The sequence below is a fragment of the Canis lupus genome, chromosome 29 (genome assembly GCF_048164855.1).
Source record: "Canis lupus baileyi chromosome 29, mCanLup2.hap1, whole genome shotgun sequence".
Taxonomy (NCBI): Eukaryota; Metazoa; Chordata; class Mammalia; order Carnivora; family Canidae; genus Canis; species Canis lupus.
In genome coordinates, this window is record NC_132866.1 from 33,990,260 (window position 1) to 34,016,175 (window position 25,916).

Here is a 25,916-nt window from a genome sequence, read left to right on the forward strand (position 1 = left end):
TCCCAATACAGAATGGATGAGTTATAAAGGTTTAAATATCAAGATGAATTCCTTCAGTAAGTTTTAATAACAATTTTAACACTATCTTGAAGATAGATTTTTGAGATTATGCCAAAAACATTCATAGGTCTATCGAAATACACAAATACACCCAACTCTAAACACCTTCAACATTCTCCAAAATACCTCTTTTAGACTTCTATATTCCTCTCATACTCTTTCTGTCCCTACCTAAAGTAGCTTTAACCCCACAAGAAGTGGTTACCACATCAGTAAACCATAATCTCTGCAGTGAAGTATAAATTCACATTCTCCCCTTTCAGGCTTTTCTCCTAAAAATTCCCAATCATAAGGATATGAGATTAACATAAATGCGTGCTCCCGGAGACATGGGGACACACACGTGCATACAGATTAAATAGAACACAATTATCTTAAAGTCAAGAAAAAAATTTCCCCAAACTGGGAAAATTTTAGGACAGCTATAATATATGGCAATTTCTCTTTCACTCAAAACTTCCTTATTCCAACCACTGGACTCATCAAATTTTGGTGGCCTTTTAATTTTTTTTTTTAATCTTTTGAACATGGCCTTAGATGACATGTAATATCCAGATTTTTAGCTTTCTGTAAGTATCACTGTTGATGTTATGGCAGGTCCATGCTATCTTCCAATTTGTTTTACCTTTAATAGGTGGAAAGAGAATGCAAAGACAAGCAAAGCAAAGTCTAGAAGAAGTCAAGGTTTTAAAGAAATGCCTCTGCTTCCAAGCAATTGAGAATATCAGAAATCAAGATAAAATGGTGAAAGCTGCATGCACTTTTGCCCAGACTGACAAGAAGAGGAAGCTAGTTTATGTTGTGTGGAAGCTGACAGGCATTATTCCTCTTTTTTTTTTTTTTTAAAGATTTTATTTATTCACTCATGAGAGACACAGAGAGAGAGAGGCTGAGACACAGGCAGAAAGAGAAGCAGGCTCCATGCAGGGAGCCCGATGTGGGACTTGATGCCAGGACTCAGGGATCATGACCTGGACCTGAGCCAAAGGCAGATGCTCGACCACTGAGCCACCCAGGTCTCCCTGTTCCTCTTATATCTACTTGTTAATAGAAAATTGGGCAGTTAGGCATATGTTAAGTAGGGAAGCAATAAAATATTAGGGCTCTATAAGTTTCCTCACTTGGCAATTATAAGAAAAGCAGGGGAAGTTAAAGATGAGCTGTAATTTTCCCTGTGGTGACTGATTACTACGGCTAAGTCACAGAAATAAGAGTGAAATACTGGAGCATCCCAAGAACGGTTCTAAAAGCAACAGCTCTCTGATAGCAGAGTCATATCCTCATTTCTTTACATAAGCATCCAGCTTAGAGTATTAAGGCTATTTAATCATTAAAATGTACTACAGTTTGCAATCCCAGTACAAATTAAAATTTGCAAAGAAGTTGCCAGAATCACTAATACGTTAGACAATATAAATACTTTCCAGATGATAGTAAAATGGACAAATGTCACTCAAGCCAAATGACTCTCTTATTAATATATGTAGGCAGGTAGCTGACATATCATAAATGCTGCCATATATATAAAGTATAGTGCAAAGCAGGCCTTTGTTATTCAAGGATTGAAATTTAGGCTTCAACCTTTTAAGAATTTCAGAGTCCAGTACAAGTAGGGCTTCATTTGCTGAGGCACATATTTGAATAACATGCTCTATGAAATGGGTATGGGGGGTATCTATCACTCAGAGACTGAATACAAAGTCCCAACCTCCCAACTCAGTGTGGCTCTGCTGTCTTCTGTTAGTTGACATGGATAAAATAACTCTTATTGAGGTCTATACTTTTCAGTTATATTTCACAGCATTTTCTGAAAGAAATTACATGGCATAGCAGTATCCTCAAATTTGAAAATTCTCAAAGTTTTGGGGTATACTCACCCAGAATGTCAAGGACTTCCTGAATAAGTAATTTCACAGGGCTGTCCTAGAATGTGGGAATGGGGTTTGGGTAGATACTTTTAGATTCACTTCCAGTTGAGGAATGGGATTTTTAAGAGTAAGGGAGAGGAATCAAGTGGAGGGAGGATATAGATTTTAAAAAGACAAAACCTATACAAAGTGGGAGGGAGTGATCAAGGTAAGTTGTCTAATTACCTTTTTTTTTATTTCTAGAGACCATCTTGCAAATGACATTCAGCAATACTCAGAGTAAAGAGTAAGTCCTTATAGATATCTACAGTAGGCCTTTGCCAACTGCTCTCTTCTTGTTTCCAAAGAACTGACAGAGGTTTTAATCTCAGTGCTACATTTAACATACCAATTTTCATAAGTAAAAGATCTAAAAGAACATGACAGCTTTCCTACAATGCCTAAAGTCTCCTGAATGAAAGAAAAGGAAGAGATTAAAATGTTGCTCATTTTCTGAATTCATTCCCTATATTTCATATTTGTCTGAACATGTTTCTTTGGTGGGATTTCCCAAAGTTCAATCTTCTTCCCTTCATATATAGCACCTTACATAAGTTTTTTATAAGTATATATCACCATGGTGGTCTGATGAATTTTGTTATCTCTGACCTGCTAACATACTGTAAATATAAATGCACCAAGGCTGTTCTACCTCTCCCATCAGCTCTATCTTCACCCTTTTCCTTTCCTGGTAGGCTCCATACAGAGAAGAAAAAAAAGAAAAACAGGCTCTTTGGCATCACTGGATAGAGGCTTAGACAGGAAACTTCCAACTCCATCTGTGCTACCATTTCCTATCTTTCTCTTTAGAGGATCTGACTTCCTTTTTTGCTGCCTTTGTTTGCTCATAAAACATAATTCAAACTCAATCTCTTAACCACATATTTTAGTCCCTAAATAGGAAAAAACATACCAAAAAAGAAGGAAGAATAATAAATTTAAGTTAAAATTAATTAATTTAATTTAATTTATCTAAATATGTAAATGGATGTAAATATCATCCCATTTCAACTATTGTCCATTTAACTTTGGGGAAAAATTATCTTCTATGTTTTTCTTTCCATTGTGGGATACAGGTTTAAAGGGGAAGATACCATTTGCATTCCTAGATACCATTTACCATTCCTATCTGCAAAAATTCAATTAACTTTCTTAACATGAATTCTCTGTTGCCACCTGGTAGTAAAACTGCCAGACACTGCATTTTCATTTGTTTTTAGTACTGATTCTTCCTGTTCAGAATGGTACCTTGCTCATAAAGCCATCACCAATGATACAGTCTATTTCACTGATAGCTGTTAAAGAGTAAAGTTACAGAATCTTTTTAAGTGTGCATATGTATATATCTGTATACATACACATACATTTAGTCTATGGACTGATAATAATCCATTCTAATTATTTTCATTTATATCTCCCTGATCTGTTACTTACTGGTCAGGTCTTAGAGTTCTCTCCTAATCCATAAGCTTTTTACTAAATCTCTCACGTGTTTCCTTCTAAACTAAAAGCCTTTTATCACTACTACTTCTTCCAATTATGCCCTGAATCAAAATGCTGTTTCCTACAACCTTTGACAGCAGGAAATATTTAAGTGTGCTATGCTATACACACACACACACACACACACACACACACACAGAATACAACTTAATGCAATTAAATCTCTCACCATGATGCTGGCTAGCATCAATTTAATAAATACTTGAAAGGATTAAAGTTATAAAATTCAACTATGTTCATTTTCAACTAAAAAGTGATTCTTTTTTTTTTTCTTTCAATTAACTTGCAGTAGTGACAATCACTTAACTTTTATTACATTAACAAAAAGCTTAAGAAAAAACATAAGAGGGCCAGGGCTGGCTCATTTGGTGGAGCATATTAACTCCTAATCTCAGGGTCATGAGTTCAGATCCCATGTTGGGTGTAAAGCTTACTTAAAAAACTACAAATTAAAAAAATAAAAAGCCTAAGAAAAAATACAAATTCTATTTCTAAGAGTGGGCTGACTGTTTTCAGTTTTTTCATTTATATTCTCTCTCAAAGTTCTTTAATTATCTCCAGTGCACTAATGTACCATTACTGGTTTGTACTTTTTAAAAATATTTTATTTATTTATTTATTCATGAGACACACACACACACAGAGGGAGGCAGAGACACAGGCAGAGAGAGAAGCAAGCTCCATGCAGGGAGCCTGACATGGGACTCAATCCCGGTCTCCAGGATCAGGCCCTGGGCTGAAGGTGGCACTAAACCGCTGAGCCACCCGGGCTGCCCTGGTTTGTACTTAATTGAATTAATTTTTTATAAAGTATGGAAAAGAATATCAAAAATGTCATTAGACATTTATCATTAGTTCATTTATCACCAAAGAACTATCTCATATAAGTAATTTTTTCAAAACACTGAATATTTAAGTGCCAAACATTTTAAAATTTCTCATGCCAATTAATATAAACCTGATCCTCAAATCTATCCCTGCCTTCATAAATAGAGGACAAGAAACAATCTGAGGGGCTTTTTTGGACAGCAGAATCAGTATCACTTCTGAACATGACTTCTGTATTTTGAACATTTGTATGATTTATCTGCTGGAAACCTGTAAACAAGCTTTCGAAGTACTTAACACAAATGAAGAAAAGGCTGAAGTGAAAGCCTGAGGATCTGTCTCTTCAGTGTTTTTAGTGCTGGGAATTCACAACCATTATTTTGGTACTCTCAGGTCTTTTATTTTGCTTAAATCACTACGCAATTTACAGGTGTGAAAAGAGTTGTAATTTGAATTATTATGTTATTCTTTCACGGAGATGTGCAAGGAAAGAGTAAACAGACAAATATTTTTAATCAGTACTGACACCACCTGTACTAAATAAATTTCATACAGACATTTTCCAAATTTTTTCCTGTGAATAAGACTATAAACTTTCTCTTCAAAACTAGAAAGTATTCTGTACTTCACAAATAAATTTGATTCAAAAATTCTGATTCTTGAAGTATATTTTTTACACTCAATGCATACAAGAAAATGATTTTTATAACAGTCTATTTCTTTACTATTTCATTCTTGTTAACTTAAAAAATACTTATCAAGCACTTCTTCTGTGTAAAATATTGTTTAGGTGCTACAGAAGATACAATGAGTGGATAATAGTTCCTGACATAAAGGGATTAAATTCTAATAGTGGAAAGAAGGCAAGTCTTCAAACAGCTATAGTAATATGACAAAATATAAACAGTAATGTAAAAGTGGGACAAAGTATCCACATATGGTTAAGTGGAATTAGCAAATGCTTTGGGAAGAGCGTTAGTATTACAGATGCTTTGGGAAGTGAGTCAGTATTTTTACAGTTATAAATGAAGCCAAGGTAGAAAATGAAAGATCCAGGACACAATGAATTTTCTACTTGGAATACCCATGTTGAGCAATGGTCAGGAAATACGCTGACATAACTTCTTTTCATTAGCCTGTAAAATTTCTACTTTAGATAAGCAAGAGACTCTGAAGCTTTTCAACAGGGAAATATGATTAGATTGTGCTCTAGAAAGAATAATCTGGCACTGGTATGTATGATGAACTGAAGTGAGGAGAGACTACTGGCAGACACTAATCAGAAAGCAATTATAATAAAATCTGAATTTCAATAATAGGAATAGGAACAGAAATGTTAGAAACATTTAGATTCCAAAAGCTAGTTGAGATTTTTTTTTAAGGTAACAGTTTTTAATATCTGCACACTCAGAAAATACTTATGAGCTTTTATTTTGGCCATTAAGAGCTCACAACTGGAGGTGGAATGAAGCAAGAAACACAGTAAAATGCAAAATATGATGAAGTAATGAAAAAATATAAAAACTAAGGCAATTCAGGAGAGCAGTACTGGGTTTGGAGTGAAAAAGAAAAATCTGCACTAGGTCATGAATCATACTTGGTTACGTACCAAGGTAGATTTCTACAAGTGGAGTTTGGGAAAGGTCTGTAGAGAAAAGGCACTCAGGAAAAGCATAAATAGTCTTATAAGTAATAATAATAACTAATATTTTTGAGTGTTTATTATATGCCAGGCACTTTTCTAAATATTTTATGTATACTACCTCATTTAACCTTCACAAAAGTCTATAGGGCATGTACTCTTATTGATCTCATTTTACAGATGAGGAAAATATCTGCAAATTGTGCCCTGTCATGCATGAGGTGACCAGAGAGGCTTCCCAAAGCACTGCACTCACCACAGATGCACCATAATACTAACTTTCGCAATCAAGTGCCAGAGAATCCCCGACTGCTTCACCAAAATAAATACTGTTTGTTGCCTTCAAATGCGGTTTTCCACACAACTACAATCATATGAAAAATACTGCCCAAATAATTAGGATTTACTATTAATACCTAAGGAGAGAAAAATAAGCCTGCAGGAAGTTCACTATTATCTAATTTACATGCTAGCTTTGGCTTGTATTTACTTACCGTCATGGCTGCATGATCACTGCTGTTAGTCTGAGAAGGAAGTCAGCCAGGCAATCAAATAAAAAAGGAAAATGTATTCCAATAGCAGTAGAAGCAGTGTTTAAAAGTAGCAAAATACACTACAAAACAAGCAAGCTGGCTCTGTGTTTGCTATAATTTAAAGGCAGTAATTTATTACATAAATGTGATCATTTTATTTGGAAGATTTGTATGTGAATTTTTACATCAATACCAATCAGATAAATCCTCCTCCAAACTTGTTTACCTAATCAAGTAGTTAGTATTAAAATACCAAGAACTTTACCAGTTTTAATTTTTTTTTACTGTTTAAGTTTTAAAAATTATCTAATTTACTTCTAAAATTCTGATAATAAACTATATAATATTTAAGCATTATTTTTTTAAGAAAAAGATATTTACCCTGAAACATGGATTTAACCTTATTATATTAGGTCAATGAAATTCAAAATCTATTTATTAGTGGCAGCCCAACATCCAATATAGCCTACATTGAAGGTGCCCCTCTGTGTGGGAAGCTGTCCTCTTCACCAAACACCCAATGAGTTAAACACACACACACATACACACACACAAACAGTAATAGAGGAATAGCCAGCTCGATCATCCTAATTAACCCTAGTAAGCAGTGGGCTGGCAACTGTGTTAGTCAGACTACTCACCCTTCTGGAAGACTGGACTAGACTCCAGATAATCTCTAAGTCCTTTCTAGATTTAACTTCCAATAAAAGTCAATAAAAGTCTGGCAACAACATTTAACATGAATGCCATGTAAGTCATAGGACTTGGTATGCTTTCATCATAGTTCACATCATATCATTTTTATGACTTATGGGCAAAAAATCAGATCAATGTGATTCATTACCATTACATATATTTAAAATTAATATCCAAATAAGGAAAACCAATTTGTAAGCATATATATACAATATACAGTTATGTTTTCACTTGATAAGCACTAAAGCGTATTCAATGCTGCCTGTATTATGATTTTAAAACTACAATCTGTATTTTCTATATAATTCTTTCTGGTGTCACATGAAAGAGAGGGTGATTAAAACCTCTGATTGTACAGATGACTATTAAAATTCTCCTTTACAATTTTCAGCCAAGTAAAAGGACATGTAAACCCATATATCTAACTCAGAAGAAAGTTTGAACCAAAGAATAAAGAACATAAAAGGGTAGGGCTTAAAGAGAAAATAAGGTGCCAGAATAAATAAATCTATGTTAGGTTGGGACTTTACAACTGTATGAAATAATGATACTCAGAAACATAGTATTATATATAAGGACCCTAGAGATGACTTAATCCAATCATTTTACTTCAAAGAGAAGGAAGCAGGTTGTTCAGAATCAAGATGGTAGACTAAGTTAATGTCTTTGCTTCCCATCTGCCCTGAGATAGAAGTGAAATAAAAAGCACAGAATTGTAAAAAATGAATAAATGTTTAAGAGTGGAGAAAATGAAAATGCTTGGGGGGGAAAAAAAAGAAAATGCTTGGGGAATTCATAAAGAGATTATTTCTGGAAGACAGAAAGTAGATGAAACAAAGAAGAGAAAGACACTGCCCATTATTTGCTAACAGGGAACTACAGTGGACCTGAGAGTCAGCTGTGTATGAGAGGTCCAGAGATGAGATGTGTGAGAGAGGACAGAAATGAGAAATGAGATGGAAAAATAAGGAAGGTAATTAATGATTTCTCAAACTATGCCAATGATCCCTTACCTACAGAGCAGAGGCAATTTACATAATGAAAGAACATTTAGAGGAGAGCTGAGGCTTCTGGCATAGGTGGAAGGGATGAGGAAGAGAGGGAAAAAGAGCTCTGCTCATTCTGGCATGGAGTGATAATAATGGAAAGAGAGGCAGAGAAGGCTACATAATTTATGAAGCTCAGTACAAAAGGTAAATGTGGGGCCCTTTGTTGAAAAATTATTAATAATTGCAAGAAAACAACAGCTGAGCACCAAATCACATGCAGGAGCCTTCTAAACTCTAGATCCCCTGCAACTGCATAGGTCCCACATACATGAAGTTGGCCCTGAAGAGATGAGGCCACAATCTCATGGTTAGCTCCATACCTGCTCACTCCAAGGTAAAGAATCCTAGGCAAAATGATCCTCTATCTTTAAAAAATTCCCAGTCAATTCCTACTCAGGGGAATTGAGTAGGTCAGTTGACCAAGAAAAGGGTATGTACACAGTAGCAAAGTAAACTCATATCAGCTCTCTGTGCCTTCTTTATTAAAAGAGAATAAGCAAAATAAAGAACAAAAAAATCTATTCAAGGGTAATACAGATAATTTAAGAAACTGAAAATACCCATCAAAAACACCCCACAAAATCCTCTAATACTCATGAAGATTTGAAAGACAATATATTCATTTTTTTAAAGAACAGTACTTTGTGACAAAGGAACACTTAAAAACAGAAGTGGTTCCTTAAAAAATTTAAATTAACAAAATATTTTATAGAAGCATTGAAAAATAAAATTGGGAAAGTCTCCTAAAACACAGAACAAAAAAGATAAAAGATAAAAAGAATCAATCTGGGAAATCAAACATCTAACTAAATGAGTCCAGAAAAGAGAAGATAAGAATTGGAGGGAACAAAGTTATCTAAAAAATAATAGATTACAATCTTCCTACACTGAAAAAGGAAACACAGTTTTTGTAGGAGGGCTGCTAAGTAAAGAGATAAGTGACTAAAATAAAAGCCCACATTTCCACACATCCCCATGACATTTCAGAATATTAAGAATGAAAAAAACAGATCCTAAAACCTGAATGCCAAAAGACAATGGAGAAATGCCATGAAAAATATCAGGGAAAAAGCTAGTCAAACTAGAATTATATAGAAAAAACAAATCCTAAAACCTAAATGCCAAAAGACAATGGAGAAATGCCATGAAAAATATCAGAGAAAAAGCTAGTCAAACTAGAATTATATAACCAGCTAAACTATCAAGCATGAGGACAGAAGACACTGCAATATGCAAGGATTTAAATAGGAGGAAGTTATAAGGCAGTTTAGTAAAACCAATCAGTGAAGAAATAAAAACATGCAGAATCCAGGACACAGTTCCCTACCCAAAGAGCAGAGAAAGAAAACACCAGGTTAATAGCTACACACCAATTCCAGCAATTCCAGACAGCAACTGGTACAATTAAAATTAGAGACAAAGGCTTCTGTAGTTATCAAAAGATAGTAGATAAAGAACTAATAAAGCAAAGGGTTGGGAAGCTCATATCTTTGTCTTACATAGAATTAAGATACGGACTAAAGTAGAAGGAACAAGAAAATAGGAGTATAAATATTTATGCATGCGTATCTTTCATAGCAGAGAATCACTAGATAGTCTGTATCTTTTAAGATAACCACCAGAAGAAATAAAAACATACATTAAAAAATGGCAGTCTGGGAAAGTGGGACTGGGTATGAGGAAAGAGTGAGGAAGGAGCTACTTTCCATCCCAAACTATTCTGGACTATTTGACTTATTTCTATGTACATGTATTAACAAAACAACCTTTATTTTAGGCTCTATGAAACGATACAGATATTAACAAATTGACCCAGAGGTTAAACGATTTATCTATTTTCACAGCACTAATTAGAAGAATCTGGCCCAGACCCCAAATCTTAAAATTTTCAATATAGTGCTGCATCTTCAGAAAAATTTTTTTAAGAAGAGAATAATTTTTTTTAAGTGAGTTCTACATCCATGTGGGACTTGAACCTAAGACCTCAAGATCAAGACTCATATGCTCTACACACTGAGCCAGCCAGGTGCCCCGAGGAGAGAATGACTTTTAAAGTTACATTACATAACATACATAACATATAAAGTTACATTACATAACAGAACAGTTCTGTTCCTGACCAAATTATCTTCATTTATTATTGCATATATATTTGTTTCTCACTTAAAGCAAGCATAATATGTTTCAAAATATTTGGAAATAAAAATGCAAATTAAGAAGTTAGTGTCACCAGATACATAAAGCATAAAGAATTTACAAAGGATACTAAATTAGGCCATCAACAAAACACTTATGGCTGAAAGCAAAAAATTAAGCCAAGGGAAAAATCCTTCAAAGTAAACACCCAAACAAGAAAAAAACCTTAAAAGGGAACTAGATGGGGAAGTAGATACAGAATTTAAAGATCAGATAATTTCCCTGTCTTCAAAGTAGTTCCTACTATAATTTTATTATTGAACACATACTCTGATTTATTTCTTGTTAATCAGAAGTAAACCATTTTTCTTTGGCAATGTGGTTTTAAAATATACACTGTATTTAATGCTATGCTAATAGATGCTTAACAATTCTCTTGGGAAAAAAGCCTTCATTTGTAAGATTTGCTGATCTCCTCAGTCTATATCTACTCCTACCTATGGCTACTAATGTGATGTCACTGAATGCACAGTTGGGAAGAAATGTGCAGAACAGGCTCCCATAATAATTCCCACCACTACTTTTTTTAAGAAGATTTTATTTATTTATTCATGAGAGATACACACACACACACACACACACACACACACACACACACACAGAGGCAGAGACACAGGCAGAGAGAGAAGCAGGCTCCATGCAGGGAGCCCGATGTGGGACTTGATCCCAGGACTCCAGGATCACGCCCTGGGCCAAAGACAGGCACTGAACCGCTGAGCCACCCAGGTGTCCCTCCCATCACTATTCTAAAGCCAATTCTCTCAGTAGTAAGGCATCTCTAATCTTAGGGAAAAAGATATGGGAGAAATGATTCTATTAATAGATAGTCTTTGATTTTTTTTAAAAAAAGATTTCATTTATTTAAGAGAGGAAGGGGGGGAGCAGCAGACTCCCCACTGAGCAGGGAGCCCAACACAGTGCTTGATCCGATCCCATGTCCCTGAGATCATGACCTGAGCCAAAGTCAGTTGCTTAACTGACTGAACCACCCAAGCGCCGGCACCCCAATAGATATTCTTTTAATAAACAGCTTTCCAGGCATCTATTCATAATAAAGATACCAAAGATAAATTCATTATTCTTTAAAGTCATGTCTAATTTTTTACTATTCATCACAAGATTTCTATTAATGCAGAAAACCAAAAGTTAAGCATATTTGAAAGCAAAGGAAAATGCTATTTTTCTTAGAAGAAAAGTTGATGCTTACAGTTCAAACAGAAACAAGATTAGTTTACTTAACAACTCAAGCGTAATAGCAAATATAAGCAAAGAAAATTACATTATGGCTAAAGATAAAATAGAGTTCTGAGAAAGGAAGAAATATGAATCATGAATGCATATCCTCTATTGACTTCTACTGTAAAAAATAACCATTTGTTAGTATAGAATTTGGGTAAATTGGGTCCCCTTTGCCAATCACATATGAAGAAATCAAAGAGTCATTATTACCATTTATACATATCCTTTAGTGGTTATAAATCAACAAAATATCTTTATTGAAACAAACACATGACTATTAGCATTTATGAAGAAAGGAAATGTTCATTGTTCTTTCTAGGAACAGACCAATGCTGAGTCTTTTTTTTTTTTTTTTTTAAGATTTTATTTATTTATTCATGACAGACACAGAGAGAAAGAGAGAGGCAGAGACACAGGCAGAGGGAGAAGCAGGCTCCATGCAGGGAGCCTGACATGGGACCCGATCCGGGGTCTCCAGGATCACACCCTGGGATGAAGGTGGCGCTAAACTGCTGGGCCGCCAGGGCTGCCCCAATGCTGAGTCTTAAAGCAGTACATTCACAGAGTTAGAGTTCCACTTGGCAGTCGTCATGAAAAATAACTAGGTATGTTTAAGCTGCTCAACAACTTTTTCTATTTACATACGTACAAGTGGTGAATGAATATTTAATACTTTAAAAAATTCCTTTCATTTTAAATTTTCTAGCTAATACAAAATCTTATTTTTAAAAAAATGAAACTTACTTATAAATTAGACTTAAATTAAGTCTCATAATTGTGTAAAAGGAAATGACTTGCCAATATGAAAGAAAATACATGTCAAAATGTTAACAGTGGTTATCCTTTGACAAGTTAATAGGTAATTTTTATTTCTTCTATACTTAGCTGTATTTTCTATTGTCAGGAAAAAGAATACTAGAAACAAGAAGGGCTACTTATACATATGAAATAGTAAAAACTGCTGATTCCAAGAATATTAATTTAGGGATGAAATAATATTTACTTCATATACTAAACAGACTTCACTGGTATCTGTTAGCCATTATAAGCAGTACATTCAAGTTATAAGTATTCACATAAATATGCTTTCTAAAGTGAATATCTTTCACAATTAAAGGTTTTAATGGCTACATAATGTAAAAGTATAAAGCTCAGAGCTAAATAATATCAAGCTAAAATGTAGGCATATATACAACAAGAAAAAAAGTAAAGCATATTAAAAATGAAACTAATACTACAAAAGACCTTAAAACAGTAACAGAGGGAAGAAAGGAGAAGAAAATACAAAATTAACATCTATTATTAATACTTACTTTATGCCAAGCACCCTGACAAGCAATATCTTTAGACACTATTTCAATTCATCCTATAATAGTCTTATAGGAAAATGGATTATGCCTATTTTGCAAAAGGTAAAAGGTTCAGAGGTTAAACAACTTGCCAGGACCCCATGGTTAGTAAATCACAAATCTAAAATTCAAGCATAAGTTGTTCTAATTCTAGATCCCATCCTATGCTCTCCTCACTTCAGCAACCTGGTCCACAAGAACAATAAAAGATAAATGGGTTTGCTTTAATTGAGTCAGAAAAAGGCAAGTTCCCTTGAGGCAGATAATATATTTAACAGAGCAGCTTAACATTTTGGGTAATGAAGTAATACCAGTCATTACTGCAAATACTGCCTATTTAGCTTGCTGTTGCTTTCTATGGTCAGTGGAAAGCCTGGCCTCTATGCTAGAGCAAGGGGAAATGAAGATGAATAAATATTTTAATATAGAAGCATATTAAATTACTTTTTCATCTGCTACATAAACTTGCACTGGCTAAAACAGAGCAAGTAAAGAGAAACAGGTGAGGGAAGTAATATACCAACTCTCTCACTCATCCAACCCTACAAATAAGAAATACCTACAGTGAATATTATTGCGGTCTTCCAAATTCTACAGCTTCCTATTGCTACCACAATGTAGTTACAAAGTGAAAATAACAAAATTCTTTTCCTGGTCTCCCATCAAAATCGTTATTATCCATTAATTTCTATTGTTCTCATACCTTGTGAGCAGACAACAAAATTCTATTGGTTGGATTATGACTTTTTGGGAACCAATGCAACCTGTACCAGGCAATGTGGTCAGCGAATTACCTGTGATTGAGAAAATACTCTTTTGGAACAGTGGCAGGGAGTGACAAAAACTAAATATGCAATGAAGCTAAGAATGGAGCTTTTATACTAAGTGTTCTGTTTTAGTTACTTTCTAGGGTTGGGGGGATCAAAGTTTTATCCCACAGACTCAACTTCTGTGTCCAATTATTTACACTAATGGCCAATACTTGCACTATTCAAGAGTAGTCCTTGGTCTCAGAGATCCCACTGACTCTAACTCACTGCACTGACCTTGAACAATGTCAAAACTAGGATAGACAGGGAACATGGCCACTACTTAACTCTTCGTATCTGTAAGTGGGATAGCTACTTTTGCTTAAGCTGACTTGAAACTAAATGTGATAAATAATCTTCTGAAGCTTCTTTGAGAATTAAAGGAGTCTAGAAGCCCCTTCCTCCATCTGGGTCCCAGGGTAACCTGTAACTAAGGAATTATTTTTATTTTATTTAAAGCATTCAAATAGGGGCAACTGGGTGACTGTCAGTTAAGTAATCAACTCTTGATTTTGGCTCAGGTCAGGACCTCAGGGTCATGAGATCGAGAACCCCCAAGGTTGGGATTCTCCCTCTCCCTTTCCCTCTTGCCCCCTCAACCACCAAAAGACAACAACAGCAAAAAAAATTAAAATAAAAATGGTAGCTTATATAACATATACTGCTTAGAAAAATAATTTGTTTAATAATACTGCGTCTGTTCTTTACTCAAAAGAAAACAATATAGTTGAACATATAATTTTAGTGTTTCAGAAAATTAATATACTAAGCCATAATATAATTATCAACACTAGTTAAAACTTACTACAGTCAATAATTTAATATTTTTGCTTGGGAATTATGTTTCTAGTTTATTTCTTGAATAAGAATATACTGTTGTTAAAGTCCATTTCTGTTTTCTTAGCTGTGAACTATAATTTTCTATTTAATCATGCCCTATATTTTATTATTGCATTTGTTGCTCTGCATTGTATAAAAGCTTATTTCCCTTACAGAAAAAGTTTTCTTAGATGACATTAAAATCCAAAATGGCATATGAAGAATCACCTAAAACTATACAAAATACCATAATAGATTACATGAATGATCTAGCTAGGCCAGGAGTCTGTTTCCCTCAGTGTTACTACATTACACCTTAAGAGAAAGCAGGATTTCTCTCCAGATGTTAGCTTCCTGAAGTAAGGTATTTGCCCCAACCATTTCTAACATATAAACTCTCTTAATTCTACCTAACTTATGCACAAAATTCCTACCTTTCACATTGTGTCAAGCTGTGAAACAGATATTGCAACATAAAAATAGGATGTGTGTATATCTGTGTATATATGTGTGCACACACGTGTATTCTTGTAGTTTGCTTTTGGCTGGGGATGTATACTGACAAAATGAATTCAAATTAATTCAACAATTATTTAATCCATACTATATGAGGAACACTTATTTATTTATTTTTAAAGATTTATTTATTCATGAGAGACACACAGAGAGAGGCAGAGACACAGGCAGAGGCAGAAGAAGGCTCCCCACAGGGAGCCATATGCAAGACCCAATCCCAGGACCCGGGGACCCTGGGATCATGACCTGAGCTGAAGGCAGATGCTCAACTGCTGAGCTACTCAGGTGCCTAAGGAACACTTTCTTTAGAAATTAGTTGAAACAAGAATTAAACATATATACAGGTTCCCTTTTCAACAGAAGGACAGCAGTTAGGAATATAATATAATCCCTGGGAAAGCTTCTAAAAGTTCTTTGGCACACATACACTATTAAAATCTCTTTAGGAAATTCTTCTATTTGTTTTTTAGCAACACCTGCCTTCAACTATTCTCAATTGCCCTTTGGAGCAACTCATGATGGAGACAGTCAAAAAATGAGGAGAATAACTTTTTTTTTTTCCATTTTAAACAAGAGAGATGGTTAGAGGTAGTCGGGTAGGCTTGAGATTAAATATTTTTGTGTTCAGCTACATCTTTTTTTCTTTTCTTTCTATATTTTATTATTTCAAACTAGGTTTGTTTTTTTTCTTATGTTCAGCTAATCATATTATGAGATAAAAAGGTCAACAAATGTTTTTCCTATTTTATTTGTACAAAACTACACCACTCATGTTTTAATAGTAGTTTTATTATTTCTGAATATACCTAATGAAAGTATGTTCATCCCAACATAATCTCTTTGGTCTTTGCATTCCTCATCTGAAGAATCCACTGTTCTAGCCTATTCATGCCCAAATGCCCCTGCTATTTATAAACGTTTCATCAATAGATTATTTAAAATATAGATGCACATATGACTATATATCAGGATAAAACAATGTTCCAGTTTTTCTTTTAATCTCTGGCCTAAAAATATTGAATAATTTCTTCGCCTTTCTACTGGAAAAGCCATTGATTATATGGACTTTTATGAGAATTGCACCTGTTAGAGTTTATTTCAATTTAAGTCTACTTTGAATTTCAGGGTTTTGTTTTGGTTTTGGTAGAAAAAGAGTTCTAGTTATTCCAATTAAAATTAAAATAAATTGGGCAGCCCCAGTGGTGCAGTGGTTTAGCGCCGCCTGCAGTCCAGGGCGTGATCCTGGAGACCCCGGATCGAGTCCCACATCAGGCTCCTGCATGGAGCCTGCTTCTCCCTCTGCCTGTGTCTCTGCCTCTCACTCACTCTCTCTGTGTCTCTCATGAATAAATAAATAAATAAATAATAAAAAAATAAAATTAAAATAAATTAAAACTTGAAACAACTGGCAAGTTAGAAGTCCTCACAAATGGATCTATAATAATGGAAAGAAAATATTCAAGCTAGGAAGTTGGTTTGAACAAGTAAACCTCAAAGTAAGATTAAATTCTAAAATATACTTTAGTAAGAAAAATTACAATACAATTTTTAAAAATTTGTATACTTACAGGCAAATGAGTAAACACTTGAAAGATGCTTCTTAAAAAATTAATAAGATCCATTAAATAACCACTAGCTCTTCCATCTGGTTCAGACATTGTCCAGTCATAATCAGCAAGCTGAACAAATTCATCAATTTTTTGATTAAGTTTGGTATATATTTCTCCTTCTGCTGCATGTCGGGCATCCTGATAAAGAACAAAATAATACAAATTAGAAACAATTATAGAAGAAAATAATTTTAAAAAGCTTTCTCAAAATTCTAAAATTAATTTTATATTTTTCCTTGGTCTATTATTTTAGTCATTTATTTGAAGTCCATGAAAAATGTTGGGTTTTTGGCTGATAGTAGTCTATTTGACTGACATCACTTTTTCCCCCAACCTCATTATCACCTTTCCATTTTTGTCGGGTAGGATAATTTATAAGTTATTAATTCTGAATTGTTCTCACAGCTTTAAGAAGACCCTGAGAAGAAACAGAAGTGAAAAAAACAGAAGTTGTCAAGAACACAGAAGACCACCCCATCCACTGACTGAGAAAAATAAAGTTGGACTGTCACAGAAGAAATGGAATAGTTGCTGGTGTTTTAAGCTAAGAGTAAAAGAAGAAAAGAAAAAAAAGAAAGAGATAGTTAACTTCTCAGAGGAGGAAATAGGAAAGGATGGGAGTGATGCAAAAACAGCAGAGCAAAGATCTCCAAACATTCTCTCCTCCATAAAACCAACAATAAAACTAGCAAAAACTGTCAAAATCAACTTTTCCAGAACTCTGGAAATTAATTCAAAACTTGCAATATTCTAAACAGTGTTCTTTCAAGAAAAACAGCCATATCTTGGTAAGAAAATGAGCTTTGCAGTTTCAGTGCGCCCTTATTTCCATTCTTCTTCCCCTGATCCAGCTCTGTAGTATCCTTGAAAATCAACATCCCACAACTGTGGTAAAAACTAGTAGCCTGACAGTCATCAAAGGGGACAGATCGGGGTTGGAGCTCCTTCAAAACCACATATCCAGATAATTATCATTATTTCAACTATCTGATGGTTCCCTGGAAGGCCCCACATATAGAGATGTCTTTATTTGATTTAAATTGGGGTTTGTCTAGTGCAAAAAGTCTTCTCGGGAGACATTTGTTGAAAATAATTAAAGGCAAATATTTAACATTACATATGCCTGAGGCAGTATATAACAGGGCACACAACTGACTAACTAAAAAGCTTGAAAGGAAAAACTGGGCTATGAGATATCCATAGATGACTTTAAAGGCTCTGACATATTCCTGGGATTCTATAAGGCTACATACATGCATAGGGCTGTGCATAAGCTCAGAAAAGACTGAGAAGGTTCTAAGCAGCTCTCACCTATGACTGACCTTGAAGCTCTGTACAAGCAGGAAGTGAAGCCTAAAGCAGAGTTGTCAAATGCCTGAGTGTTTAAGGTATGTGCCAATACACACATATAGTTCTTCAGCAAAGACTGGGAACTTATCAGGTCCAGGTTTTTAAGGAAATCTGCATCCAATCATTAGCTGGCCACTAAGCTAACCAAGCAGGGACTTTAGTGGTCATAGAGGAAAAAGTATACAGACTTTATAGAATTAATTCAGAAAAGTCACAACCAATCAACCAACCAACGACCAGGAAAAAACAACAAACCTTGGGAAGAGAGGAGAATCTGATTTCCAGAATTACCACAATATATTATCTAAATGTACTATTTTCAACAAAATTTATAAGTCATACAAAGTAATAAGAAAGTATGACTCATACACAGGAAAAAAGCAATCAACAGAAACTCTTACTAAGGAGGCTCAGTCATTGGACTTATAAGACAAAGACTTTATTTTTTTTAAGTTTTATTTATTCATTTTTTTCTTTCCTTTTTTTTTTTTTTTTTTTTTTTTTAAGAGAAAGAGAGAATGTGCATAAACCAGGGAAGGGGCAGAGAGAGGGGGGAAGCAGACTCCCTGCTGAGCGGGGAGCCTAACACAGGGCTCAACTCACAATCCTGAGATCTTGACTTGAGCTGAAACTAAGAGTCAGACATTTAACCAACTGTGCCACCCAGGTGCCCCAAGACAAAGACTTTAAATCAGCTATTTAAAATATGTCCAAAGAACTACAGGAAACCATGTCTTAGGAACTAAAGGAAAATACAGCAATGCCTCAAAAAGAGAATATAAATAAAAAGACAGGCCCCGGCAGAGGAGCTGAGGTCATCATCGAATTTGATATATTTAAAGTGGATACAAAACTGTTTCAGCAATGCAGACAATTAAGTGCGTTGTTGTGGGCGATGGTGCCGTTGGTAAAACATGTCTCCTGATATCCTACACAACAAACAAATTTCCATCTGAGTATATGCCGACTGTTTTTGACAACTATGCAGTCACGGTTATGATTGGTGGAGAGCCATATACCCTTGGACTTTTTGATACTGCAGGGCAAGAGGATTATGACAGATTACGACCGCTGAGTTATCCACAAACAGATGTATTTCTAGTCTGTTTTTCAGTGGTCTCTCCATCCTCATATGAAAATGTGAAGGAAAAGTGGGTGCCTGAGATAACTCACCACTGTCCAAAGACAAAGACTCCTTTCTTGCTTGTTGGGACCCAAATTGATCTCCGAGATGACCCCTCTACTATCGAGAAACTTGCCAAGAACAAACAGAAGCCTATCACTCCAGAGACTGCTGAAAAGCTGGCCCGTGACCTGAAGGCGGTCAAGTATGTGAAGTGTTCTGCACTCACACAGAAAGGCCTGAAGAATGTATTTGACGAAGCAATATTGGCTGCCCTGGAGCCTCCAGAACCGAAGAAGAGCCGCAGGTGTGTGCTGCTATGAACATCTCTCCAGAGCCCTTTCTGCACAACTGGTGTCAGCATCGTACTAAAAGCAATGTTAAATCAAACTAAAGATTAAAGATTAAAATTCGTTTTTGCAATAATGACAAATGCCCTGCACCTACCCACATGCACTCGTGTGAGACAAGGCCCATATAGGTATGGTCCCCTTACCCCTCTCAGTACTAGTTAATTTGAGTAATTGTGTATTGTCAGAAAAGTGATTAGTACTAGTTTTTGTTCTGTCGTTTCAAAAAAAAATTTTTTTTTTTGTTTAAAAGCAAGGCATGCTTGTGATGACTCTGTAACAGACTAATTTGGGTTGTTGAAGCTGCTCCCGGGCTCCATCCACTCTGGAGAATGATCTGGGACATTTAGTTTTTTGTTGTTGTTGTTGTTTTATTTTTGTTTTTTTTGTTTTTTTTTGCGGGGGTCGGGTGGGATGGTGGTGCGGGGAGTGTGTGTGGGGTTTGTTTTCATTTAGCCATGTTTTTTAAATTCATTAACCATTGGACAGCCCTTAAGGGGAGGAGGACGGATTGATTCCACATTCCACTTCCTAGATCTAGTTTAGAAAACTTGTTCCCCAAAAAAAATTTAAAAAAATAAATAAATAAATAAATAAAAGAAAACTTGTTCCCCACCTGGTGCTCTTAGGAAGGAGTATAGTAAATGCCTCATTTAATAACATACTCCTTTTTGAAAGTTGCCTTTTCTCTCCACCCTTGAGTAGGTCCAGTATTTGATGAAACTCATGAAAGTGGGTGGAACCTGTCTTGCCCCTCCTCTTTTCTAGGATGCACTATATATGTGACTGTGACTTTCAAGGAAATTTGTTTGCCATTTACTGAATTTTTTTTGAAGTTAATTTCTCACTTCTTTCACTGATAAATGAAGAAAAGTATTGCACCTTTTGAAATACACCAAATGGATTGAGTACGTAATTAAAAAACATTTTTTCCCTGTCAAAAATAAATAAATAAATAAATTAATTAATTAATTAAAGACAATTTTTTTTTTTTTTAAGTAGAAATGCTACAGTTGAGGGAAGCCTGGGTAGCTCAGTCAGTTAAGTGTCTGCTTGGGCTAAGGTCATGATCCCAGAGTCCTGGGATTGAGCCCTACATCAGGCTCCCCTTTCAGCAGGGAGTCTGCTTCTCATTCTGCCCCTCCCCCTGCTCATTCTCTCTCTCTTGCTTTCTCTCTCTCTCACATAAATAAAATCTTAAAAAAAATTCTACAGTTGAAAGGTACAATATAAATGAAATGAAAAAATTATTACAAGGGTTCAATGGATTTGAACACACAGAAGAAAAATTTTTGATCAACAATACAAAAAAACTAGACCTAACAGACATCTATAGCATATCCCACTCAAAAACAGCAGTGCATGCATTATTTTCCAAGTGAACATGGGATGCCATCCAGAAGAGGGCATATGTATGGCCATAAAACAAGCCTTAAAAGGACTGAAATCATTCAAAGTATGTACTCCCAAGTACAACAGAATGAAATTAGAAATTAGTAACAGCAGCACATTTGGGAAATTAACAAATAGTAGAAATTAAACAATAGACTCCATTAAATAATCAATGGGTCAAAGAATTAATCATGATCCAAATCAGAAAATATTTTGAGAAATAAGAAAAAGAAAAACAAAACATAACAAATAAATAAAAAAATACCAAAATTTATGGATGCAATGAAAGCCATACTTAGAGAAAATGCTATAGTATGCATGCCTATATTATAAAAGAAAAAAGATCTCAAATCAATAACCTAAACTTTCACCTTAAGAAACTAGAAAAAGAAGAAATGGTAGTTGTGAGTTCTCACTCAGACAACAGTACTCTGATAGAATGGCAACAGGGGAACGGCAAACTAGGCACTGTGGCCTTTGTAACCAAGACAAAAGATCCCTGTGACCAGGTTTTCTTTTAAAGGCTCACATAAACTTATGGAGCATCTTAAAAGTTAAAACTGGAATGATCTCTGCCTTCCTCTCAGGTTTTGTTTTGTTTTGTTTTGTTTTGTTTTGTTTTGTTTCAGAGGGAGGGGCTACACAAGCCCCCAGAATACTCTGTACAAACACCTTAGGGAAGATGAACAACTCTCACCCTGAACAGTAAAGCATGAGAACTAAATTTAATTTGATTTGGGGATAGGCTGGGGATGGCAATGTAATATTTCTGACAAAACTAATAGCCGTGTAGATTTTTGACTAAGAAGAGACTTCAGTATCACTAACCATTAGTAGTCACATATTCTATTTAGATACAGTTTAATACAATATACAATTTATATCACGTCTATGAATAAGATCACTATAAAGACACTGAGATGAGTAAGTTCCCACTCTCAAGGATCTCACAATCCAGGGAAAGATACAATATTGTTGCAACCCCACCCCACCCCACAGCCTTATCCATAGTTTCACTTTCTGCAGTTTCAGTTAACTGCAGTCAACCTCGGTCCAGAAGCAGAAGATCCTCCTGACATATCACGAAATGGTCAACAGCAGCCTAATGCTACACCACAATGCCAACATCATTTACCTTACTCCCTCTCATCACAACAGCATTTTATCATCTCACATCATCACAAAAAGAAGGGGGAGTACAGCACAATAAGGTATTTTGAGAAAGACCACATTCACATAACTTTTATTGTAGTACACTGTTATAATTGTTCTATTATTGGGTATTGTTAATCTTTTACTGTGTCTAACTTTGAAACTTTATCATAGCCATGTGTATATTGAAGGAAACAATATATATATAGGGTTTGGTACTATCCAAGGTTTCAAGCATCCACTGGGGATGGATTGGACATATCCTTATATATACTAATATACATAAGAATATAAAGGGGGACCTGTGTAACAAAATATGACTAGTGCTATAGCAGAGGTTTAACAAAGTATCCTGAGTAAACAAAGGAGGAAATAATTACTACTTATTTGATAAAAAGCTTGATGGAGAGGATGTCATTTGAGTTGTAACTTTAAAAATATAATCAGGAACCCTTTCTAGGTATTTTGGTTTGTGTGCCTTAAAAATTTTCAGAACAGTGTAAAAGACGGTAATAAAGAACAATCAAAATGTGCCAATTTCTCAGTTTAATGCTTTTTTGCCTCCCTGCCCAATTTTCACAATCTCTAACCACTCACTACTCACTGCCATATTGGACTGAAAGGAAATCAACTACTGGTAGTCATCATTCCATTTGCATGCCTGTTTTTAGAGCAGGACTGGAACAGGAGTTTCCAAGAAAGATTTTTCTTCTCTCAACTCTCAGAGATCTAACACAAATTTGACATACACAATACAAACTTTCTACAACGTCTCTCCTTAACAAAAGAATAAAGTAAAATAGGGCAGCCCAGGTGGCTCAGCAGTTTAGTGCCGCCTTCAGCCCAGGACCTGATCCTGGAGACCCAGGATTGAGTCCTACGTCAGGCTCCCTGCCCGGAGCCTGCTTCTCCCTCTGCCTGTGTCTCTGCCTCTCTCTCTCTCTCTGTGTCTCTCATGAATAAATAAATAAAATATTTTTTAAAAAAGAATAAAGTAAAATAATCAGTACTTTAAATAAAACAGGAATTTAAGATAAGCTAGTATTAATGTCATTGACTAAAATTTTACTGACGCACTACTAAATATGGGAGTAGCAAATTAGTTCTGACTCAAAACAGTTACTTCTGGCAACTTAAGCCAGTAGTGTCTTTTAAAATTTTTAATGCAATGCAAGTTTACTCAGAAAAACCTGAAGATTGAGAAGTTTAACATTAGTGTTTATCAATAACACGTTACTGGGCACTATAAATTTGGTACCCTAGGTAAGGTAGGTACAAAACATCCACTGAAATGTATGCTCCATTAAAGCAGGAAGTTTGCGTCTGTTTTTGTTCACCTAGAATACTGCTTGCAACAGAGTAGTCAATAGAAGAGTCCTTGCTAAAGAAATTGTTTTTAATTTCCTGTCTTGAAGTTTATATATAACCTAGTTGGAAAATAAAACAATCACAGAATAACTAAATATTAACAAATTAGCGTGGAGTATATGTCTAGTGAAAGAATAGCAAAAAAGAAGAGACCATGTGGGCTAGAAAGGAGCTTTCTGTCACCGGTTGATCCAGCTACTGAGTGACAAGCTACCTTCAAATCTTAGTGGCCTAAAATAACAAGCATTTTATTATGCGTAAAGGTTCTAGTGGCTAGAAATGCAGACAGGGAACAGTGGGGATGACTTTGCTCCACTCTAAGACCTCAGCTGAGACAACTTGAAGGCTGGAGCAAGACCTAAAAGCTGAGGGATGGAATCATCCTGAGGTTTCCTCACTGCATGTCTGGCACCTGTGATGGGTTGCCTCTCCCTGTTGCATGGCCTGGCTTCCTCACAGTGGCTGCAAGGTGCATGGCCTTTTTGCATAGCAGTTCAGGCCTCTAAGCATGTGTTTTCCATGCTTGGAATAACTGGAATAAGGTGGAAGTGCCATTGCCATTTATGTCCTAGCCTCAGAGTCTCACACAACATTATTTCCACTGTACCCAATGGTTAAAGCAGTCACTAGCTGGCCCAGATTCAAGGGGAGGGAACATAAATCACTATTCTTCATAAGAGAAGTATCAAAGAATCTGAGGCCATTTTAAAAATCACCATCCCAGGGACGCCTTGGTGGCTCAGTGGTTGAGCATCTGCGTTCGGCTCAGGGCGTGGTCCCGGGGTTCTGGGATTGAGTCCCACATCAGGCTCCCTGTAGGGAGCCTGCTTCTCTCTCTGCCTGTGTCTCTGCCTCTCATGAACAGATAAACAAAATCTTAAAAAAAAAAAATCACCATCCCACTGATATGAATAATGGAGAAATGGCCCATAAAAAATACGGGCCATGGATGTGAGAAAAAGGGAGGGATTTTAGTTCCCACTGTTTCACTTATCTTTACATCTTGAGCAAATTACTTTTGTAGATCCTATTTTTTCTCATCTATGAAAAGAGAATCAGCATCATAACCTAAGAGTGCTGTTTTGAGCAAACTTCTATAATTAATGAACCTAACAGAACTTGGCAGCCAGATGTTAAAAAAAAAAAATGCTTGTTTTCCTACACTCATTAGTGTTGGGTACCTAGTAATGCTCAATAAATGCTGACTGAGTGAATTGCATGGAAACAACCAGCAAATTGAAACCCCAAACTATCCAAATTGCCCAAGTTAGCTTAACTTACGATAGTTATCTACATGTAAGGGAGAAAAACTTTGGGCATTAAACATTCACAGGGTGATTTTTTTTAAACATGAAACAGGAGCGAAATGGAAAAGGGAGTCATATTTACTGTGCATTAGCCATGGCAGTAATACATAATCTCTCTTTAACCTACTAGCATTAGGAGCAGATATCTAAGATGGCAAACGCTTATAGCCCACAGAACTATGCCACAACACACTTTTATTGATACCACTTAAAAGCCAATTTCTTTACCACTTTGCATTTTGCTCTGGTGTTCACAATCAGTTCTATTTCATGTCTCACTACCATTACTGAATCTAAGCAGATAAATATAGATCACTACAGAGTTGAAGCTAGACTGCTATCCAGAAGGTAGCCAGATAAGGGAAGCCTAAAACTCAGAACCGTACAGTTATCCTATAATACTTAGCACATTTTTCTTTCTATCATAAGGCAAAGTTAAGTTTGGGGAGAATCAAAAGTTACATGGATTTTGGGGGTGCCTGTGGGGCTCAGTCAGTAGAAGATTTGACTCTTGATCTTGGGGTCATGAATTCAAGCCCCACATGAATTCCAGCTTATTTTTTTTAAAGTTATACATGAATTTTTAACTGCGGGGAAGGCAGGGGGGGAGGGGAGAGGATCAGCATCTCTAACCCCTACATTGTTGAAAGGTTAGCTGTAAACTATTTTTCTGAGATTATACCAAGAGCAGGTTTTGCTTTTCCCATAAACTATCCAAGTTAAGACAACTTTTCTCAACATGATAAATGTAATTTGGGGTAGGGGGTATTTGTATTTTTAAAAGTTTATTAGTACGTTCACAGGGTATAATATCAAATAAAGAAATCTAAGGCAGTAAGTGGCTGTGCTGTGTGAAAGAAAAATTTCAGACAGTAGTCCTAGGCGGGAACATTTTTAAATTCAACACAAGCATCTTGCTAAGGGTTAAGGATTCTGTTTGTTTTATAATCGAGGCAAATATAATCATTAGAAAACATATGTACATGAACTGCATGAACTGACTCACTATACTTGATTTTCAAAAAACATGGAAAGAAACTAAAAGTTTTCATTGTAGCTTTTCCTGTATGTATACACAAAAATACACTAAATTATTTGATAAGACTTTTAAAAAATTT

General features: G+C 35.4%; 1 protein-coding gene, 1 long non-coding RNA gene and 1 pseudogene across 16 annotated transcripts in view; 2 read left to right on the top strand and 1 right to left on the bottom strand.

Moving 5' to 3' along the window:
• The window catches only part of LOC140621137 (uncharacterized), a 29,336-nt gene extending 10,942 nt beyond the window's left edge, over nucleotides 1-18,394 (top strand). The window contains exons 3-4 of the long non-coding RNA XR_012020872.1: nucleotides 2,172-2,214; nucleotides 17,162-18,394. This is a non-coding gene — a long non-coding RNA (uncharacterized lncRNA). The remainder of the gene's footprint in view (nucleotides 1-2,171; nucleotides 2,215-17,161) is intronic.
• EXOC6 (exocyst complex component 6) overlaps nucleotides 1-25,916 on the bottom strand; it is a 223,381-nt gene that overhangs the window by 61,376 nt on the left and 136,089 nt on the right. For all 15 annotated transcript variants that reach the window (XM_072806090.1, XM_072806089.1, XM_072806087.1 and 12 more), the window contains one exon: nucleotides 16,715-16,894. In XM_072806090.1, the coding sequence (XP_072662191.1) occupies nucleotides 16,715-16,894 (180 nt within the window). The remainder of the gene's footprint in view (nucleotides 1-16,714; nucleotides 16,895-25,916) is intronic.
• On the top strand, nucleotides 18,879-19,662 carry LOC140621135 (cell division control protein 42 homolog pseudogene; annotated as a pseudogene).